The sequence below is a fragment of the Athene cunicularia genome (genome assembly GCF_003259725.1).
Source record: "Athene cunicularia isolate RWA chromosome 13 unlocalized genomic scaffold, athCun1 chr13_part1, whole genome shotgun sequence".
NCBI lineage: Eukaryota > Metazoa > Chordata > Aves > Strigiformes > Strigidae > Athene > Athene cunicularia.
This window is the reverse complement of record NW_020799117.1, coordinates 12,644,177-12,650,176: the sequence shown is the minus strand read 5'-3', so window position 1 is coordinate 12,650,176 and position 6,000 is coordinate 12,644,177. Positions and strand designations below refer to the sequence as shown.

The following is a 6,000-nucleotide window of genomic DNA, read 5'->3' as shown; positions in this document are numbered from 1 at the left end:
CCCCCCCCGTGTGGATTAACAAATGCAGTGGTCGAGTGATCTGGCCAAAGTCATTCTAGTGAGTGGCTCAGCTAGGATTAGCTTCTTTGTACTGGTGGCATTTGGGGTTTTTTTTAAGCTACACCCTGTTTAAGCTAAGTTAACTATTAAATTCATCATTTCATACTGCATCCTAAAAGCATTTTGGTTATAAAACTATGAAGTTGTTCATAGGATCTTCATGACTGGGATGAATACTTGCTATTGTACTTCTAGACAAACATTTGGTCATTGCTTAGTTTCAGGTTGGGGTGAGAATTGTCTTTGTCTACTGGTGGAAGAATCCCAGCATTGCTAGAGCCAGTTGTAAACAGTTCACAAGTTATCCAGGCGCTGCAGCTGGCTCAGGAGCAGGCAGACCAGTTTGCCTGTTTCAGGCAACTGTGAAAGGTCTTTTCTAATTGGAGTTAGCACGATGGCTCTTTTCCGGTCATACTAGAGCCAATAAACACAGAACAACTGCCTTGGTATTCTTGCTTGTAGCTAGGCCAGCTCTTTGGGAAAAGCTAAAGACTATATGATATGTTTAATACTTTATTCTTCATCTCACTGGGACTGAATAATTAAAACAATGGAGTTGTAGGTCACCTTCCTGTTCTATCACTTAAATCCACATACAGCAATGCCTTTTGGTGCAGCCACATTTAATAAATTGTTAATGAAGCAGAAGAAAGCCTTGCCTTTTCCGGGAACTCAAGCCCAAAGCACTGCTCCTGCTGTCTTGGCACACATAAACCCATCATTGTAGGAAAGCACTATTTCCTCCTCCCCCACTCTCCTTTCATCCCTAAATTAAGATCTGTAGTTAAGTCCAACCTCCCCCTCCCCCCAAAGAAAAGCTCTCTTAAAACAGAGACTGTGCTTGAAGGAAGGAAAAAGGCATGTGGAGCTGTGACTCAGCTGCAAAGAGTTCTCAGTAGTCAAACACTCACTTGTCCCCGAGCAGGGTCACGTTCTCTCTGAGACCGTATTTTCATAAATCTTGTTCTTTGTATTTTAAAGACTGTATGTCTACTTGTCCCTGGGAACTCCAGCATGTTAAGGTTCTTCAGCAGAGAAATATTTGGAGGTTAACAAGAAAACTAACTGGTAAAAATCAATTTGGGGCTCATAAGTCTATGATTCATTACTCAAACTGCAGTGTAACATCCTGTTGCAAAAGGCAGATGCATGAAAAGATTTCTCACAATTTATATTAAGATGTAACAGCCAAAATTAATTGCTATTCAGTCTTTCTGGCAATAATTCTAGTATAGTTGCTAGTGCTAATATGGTGTTTGGAAGTTGAAAAGCTAGATATTTGTGTTAATATTTTTTTTTGGATAAAAGACAAGTTACTTGATGAGGTCTCATCCTTGTGTAACTTTCTGTATTACAACAAGATTTCTTAAGCAATTAAAAGAGCAAGGGCAAATCATTTTCCCTTCCCTAAATGGTGAGGACTGGACTGAAAGTAACTATGTATTAGCTCTCATTTGAACTATTTAACGTGACTTCCCTATATACAGTATCGGAATTGAGCAGATTAACTGAAAATAGAGGATACCCTTCAGTATAAAAAAAAACCCCAAAACCCCAAACTAATTCTTTAGGCACTACTTTGTTGATCTCAAGTAGCTTGAAAAATCTCTTACTGGCAGAAAGGCCCAGGTGGTACACTCTGATAGTCTTTCCCATTAATCACATAGATGATCAAATACATTTAACTATTTTCTGGATTGCACTCATTTATAACTAAAGCTGAAACTCCCAATAGTTTTTAATTAGATTTGATGAACTCTGTGTGTATAAGATGGGTAACAAACATAGGCATATGTTCCATCCTGTTTTTTAATATCCAATATACTTGGCTCCCCTGCAGCTATGAAGAAAACTATATTATTGTCACAGTCCTCAAGCTGGTAAATGTTGCTAAAACTATTCCAAACTTCCCCTCCTCTCACACCCTCTCCCCAAAGGAGCTGGTCCTAGTTATCACAGTAATTATAGTTTCTCTAAACAAGATTAACTTGTTGTACAATAGTTGGAAATCTTTGGCTTTAAAGTCAAAAGAGAAATAAAAAAGAACACAGAAAACGGTCAGTATATGTTCATGTCCTGGGCAATTACTAAGGCAGAGGACGCTCATGTTACGAAAGCATCAAGAGTAAGAGCCACATGGATTTAAAAGCTCCTTCCAAACCGTGCCATAAGTTAGGCTTTCATTAATGTGAAACTCAGTTTAGTTTGTACTGAGCAAACTTCAGTGGCAAGGGGCAACACTAATCTGCAAAGGCTGAATGGCAAATAGGAAAATATTTTAAATACAAGTGTCAGCTTTGGGAAAGTTAGACCCTTGCAGAACATACAACAGAAATGGACTAGGTTTGGCAATAAAACATGCTTTTTCTAGTGACATCAACTTCATGAAATCACATGCACTACACTTGCACACAAGAATTCATAATTAGGTAGTCTACAAGAAAAATCCAGTCAGGAATGTGTACTCTGATTTATTTACACACAATCACTTAAGAAGTGGTTTCAGCTTCTGACAAACTATGTGGTAATGAGCTGTAGCACTGGAAAACAGGAAACACACTTGGGAAAGGAAGAAGATGCACTCCATTTATTTTGCTTTGTTTGTACACAGCTCCAGTTTTCATGACAGTGTCAGTTGGGTATACTAGGACTTGTGTTTATTTGAAAGAATAAAGGCTTTGAAAAATGATGTTACTGGCCAAATCACTGACTAAGAATTAAATATCCAAACTTCAAAGGAGTCAAAGCACGAATTGTGACATTTTCTAAAGATTTTGTTCGTGATTAATTTTAGTGTCAGTGCTCCTGGACCAGGCCTAACCTGGAACTATGAGGATGCATCTGAATTGCTCTCCTGGAGCCAAAATATCTGGGGTACAAGCCACACACTCGAGCTGACACCCCTGTGAAAAGGCAAGAATGAATCCTTGCACACCTGGTGCTGTTTAACCAGTAGTCAGATAATGTCCTAACAGACTACCACAAGCAATTGTTTATCCTGACACAGTACCCAGTTGGTAGACACATTAACAAAGTTCTTGAAAAAGAAAAGCTGAAGCAACTTCAAACAAATACACTGTACAACAAAAACAATCCGAACAAATCTCTTGACCACCACACTGTATCAAGTTTGTCATCTGTCACTTTCCAGAACTCCTATCTAATCCCCCTTCTTCAATTGTGTTTTTACTTGACCTCAGACAAAACAGCAGCATTTTGTGAACCTTGGGAAGTATTTCCTTCCCAGGCCTCCATTGTCAGATCCATGACTTCACTGTTATCTCTCTTACTGACAAGACACAGGGCATTTTATAACACTTAAAAATTAGTCTGGTTACTGCTCATATTCCTAACTTACTTTCAAGGGTTGTATTAAAAGAATGTCTTGTAGAACAATCCTCAATTGCTGTTACACTAGTGATCACAAGCAGTGCTAAGAAAAAAGTATCACCTGCCCAACTGACACCATATAATTTTAATGAAACATGAAAATTTATGTGAATCCTGTCACATGCAAAGGTTCTAGATGAACATAGGTTTAAACACTGTACTACCCCACTCTTAGTCTGTTTTTCCTGGCTGTTTAAACCAGTAAACATCAATGTATCTCCTTGAATGTATGTAACATCACTGAGAAGCGATTCCTTTCCCTAGAATCTCAATATAAACAGCCTGAACTGGTTCCCAAAAGACCAGTTCATTTCTGAAGTCCTAACTACCACTGGATTAACACTTTCTAAAAACATCACATCTAGTCCGAACTCTAGGGAAAAATTAGCAGTATAGAACTAGGTTTGTAATGACAGTTTATCAATCTGGATTTATTGTTTCAGAATCACGGAATCATCTAGGTTGGAAAAAGACCCTGAAGATCATCTAGTCCAACCATTAATTTCAGATAGTCCCTTGTGATTAGCGAGGCCCTTTAGAGACTGGTAACAATGGTACAAAGGGAGAGTTCAGAATACTTTGTGTAAAACCCATCCCACGTCCTACAAATGGGCATGATCCTTCTGGAGATTTTCTGCATTTGTCATTTATTTATAGCACTATTGCATTTAACCTTCTTTATTTATGGCTTGTTCTAAGTACAATGGTGGAAACAGAATCTGATGATGTAAAGCTCTAGAAAGCCTCACTGCAGCTTTACTAGGTCAAAACAGGTACAAAGCAAGAGCAAATCAAACTCCCTGCACAAGAAAAAAAAAAATCAGCTTCAGCACAAGCCCTTGAAACAGCCTTTTCTTCCCAAATATTTTAAGAATTAGTGTTCCAGTATGCAAGACTGAGTTTGACTTGATTCTCTGCAGAACAGCAAAACACTGTCTTCCCCTTTCCCATCCAAACTCTCAGAACCTACTCATCTGAAAATAGTATTTCATCTACTACTTGTCACACCTAGAATAAGTAAATAAGTAACTACTGAAAGCTATTTCTGAAATAGACTAGGTACAGTTAGTTTATCTTATACTGTCATTTGTCCTTGATCTTTTGTGGGGATTTTCTAAACAGTACAAATGAAAAGATTATATAAAAACTCATTTTAAAAAGCACTAGAACATCACATTGGATTATGTAGCATCTGAACCTATAAGAATTAACAAACCCTGTTAACTAGGAGACAGTAGACAATGTTGACAGCAGTCGTCTTTGGGCAGGAGGTTCCCCCCAAACCTGTTTAACCATAACACTGAGTAGTGCAAGGGAGTGCTTTATACTCAATGTCACACATGAAAACCAATCTTGCTTGGACAATCTTATTTAAGTAGTTATCTTTTTGAAAGACATCAATCCACTTAAGATATTAACCAAGCAATATCATACAACACTATGATGGGGACACATAACTTTCAAATGAGTTATATTAATTGAATTTTCTTCTCTACAAACAAGTAGAGTCAGTAGTATCTTTTGGTATAGAATTGTAAAACAAGAGACAATGAACTATGCAGTTAGTAAATATAATTCTTCTCCTAGCAAGGCCAGATGCCTGTTTGCAACACTGGGTAGGTCTAATTCAGCCTCCAACCAAACAGAGCTGAAATACTACATAATCAAGGTAAACACGAAGACTTGGAGGTCTCTAGGTTGGACGTGCTACAAGAAGAACTGAATTTATTTCTTCAGACACAAGATCAAACATGCTCAGTTATTACAGCTGGTTGACTTTTTAAGTAAAGGTTTAGTGAAAACCCTGTTTTATCCCTTTCATGAGAATCTTTCCTTTGAAGGTTTACTTGCAGAGAGAAAGGGCAGAGCAGCTGGTCTGTTTCAAACCATATTCCCCAGCGCTTACATGCATCAATATTAAATTGTTGTAGAAGGTCTTGAGTGTTCCCTCTTTAAATTTAACTAATAGCCTTTTCTGTATGGGAGAATTATTTGGCTAGGACTTACTGGAGGTGAAACCAAGTAACAGAGAACTATGAAGAAATTAGGAGTTTTTTTTAACACAGAACAAGTACTTGCTTTAAGATTTACCTTCTTTAAATTTTATACAAGAGATTCTACTCATGCATTTTTACTTTTTCCAGTAGACTATGAAGATTACTATGCAAGTTATATATACACACTACTTACCTAGCATTTCTTTCTTTAATTTTTCATTCCGCTCTTCAATTTGTCTAGGTAATCGCTGTGGAGAGAGAGAAAAACTGAGATCAGACCTATGCTTTCAATAATACTGTAGGTTAAGCTGATGGAATTTTCACACACATACCCAGCATATACTGTTTATATCTTAAAAGGAATCCTTATGTCAAATCACACTTTCATTCCGGATACCTGTAATTCATCCTATGACATCAGTTCACATAAACAGTTAAGTTGTAACTTCTAAGTGCAGGTTTCACAGTCATACATTTTTACTGCTTGGAATTTTAACTGAAAAGCTTATAGAATTTAAGAGGCTTACAATTAAATTATATTTTAGCCCTATTT

At 37.4% G+C, this 6,000-nt stretch overlaps 2 protein-coding genes across 3 annotated transcripts in view; one reads left to right on the top strand and one right to left on the bottom strand.

Moving 5' to 3' along the window:
• The window catches only part of TTC1 (tetratricopeptide repeat domain 1), a 33,432-nt gene that overhangs the window by 3,028 nt on the left and 24,404 nt on the right, over positions 1–6,000 (bottom strand). For both annotated transcript variants that reach the window (XM_026857916.1, XM_026857918.1), the window contains exon 7: positions 5,641–5,695. In XM_026857916.1, the coding sequence (XP_026713717.1) occupies positions 5,641–5,695 (55 nt within the window). The remainder of the gene's footprint in view (positions 1–5,640; positions 5,696–6,000) is intronic.
• The window catches only part of PWWP2A (PWWP domain containing 2A), a 57,087-nt gene that overhangs the window by 33,256 nt on the left and 17,831 nt on the right, over positions 1–6,000 (top strand). The gene's annotated exons all lie outside the window — the stretch shown is intronic.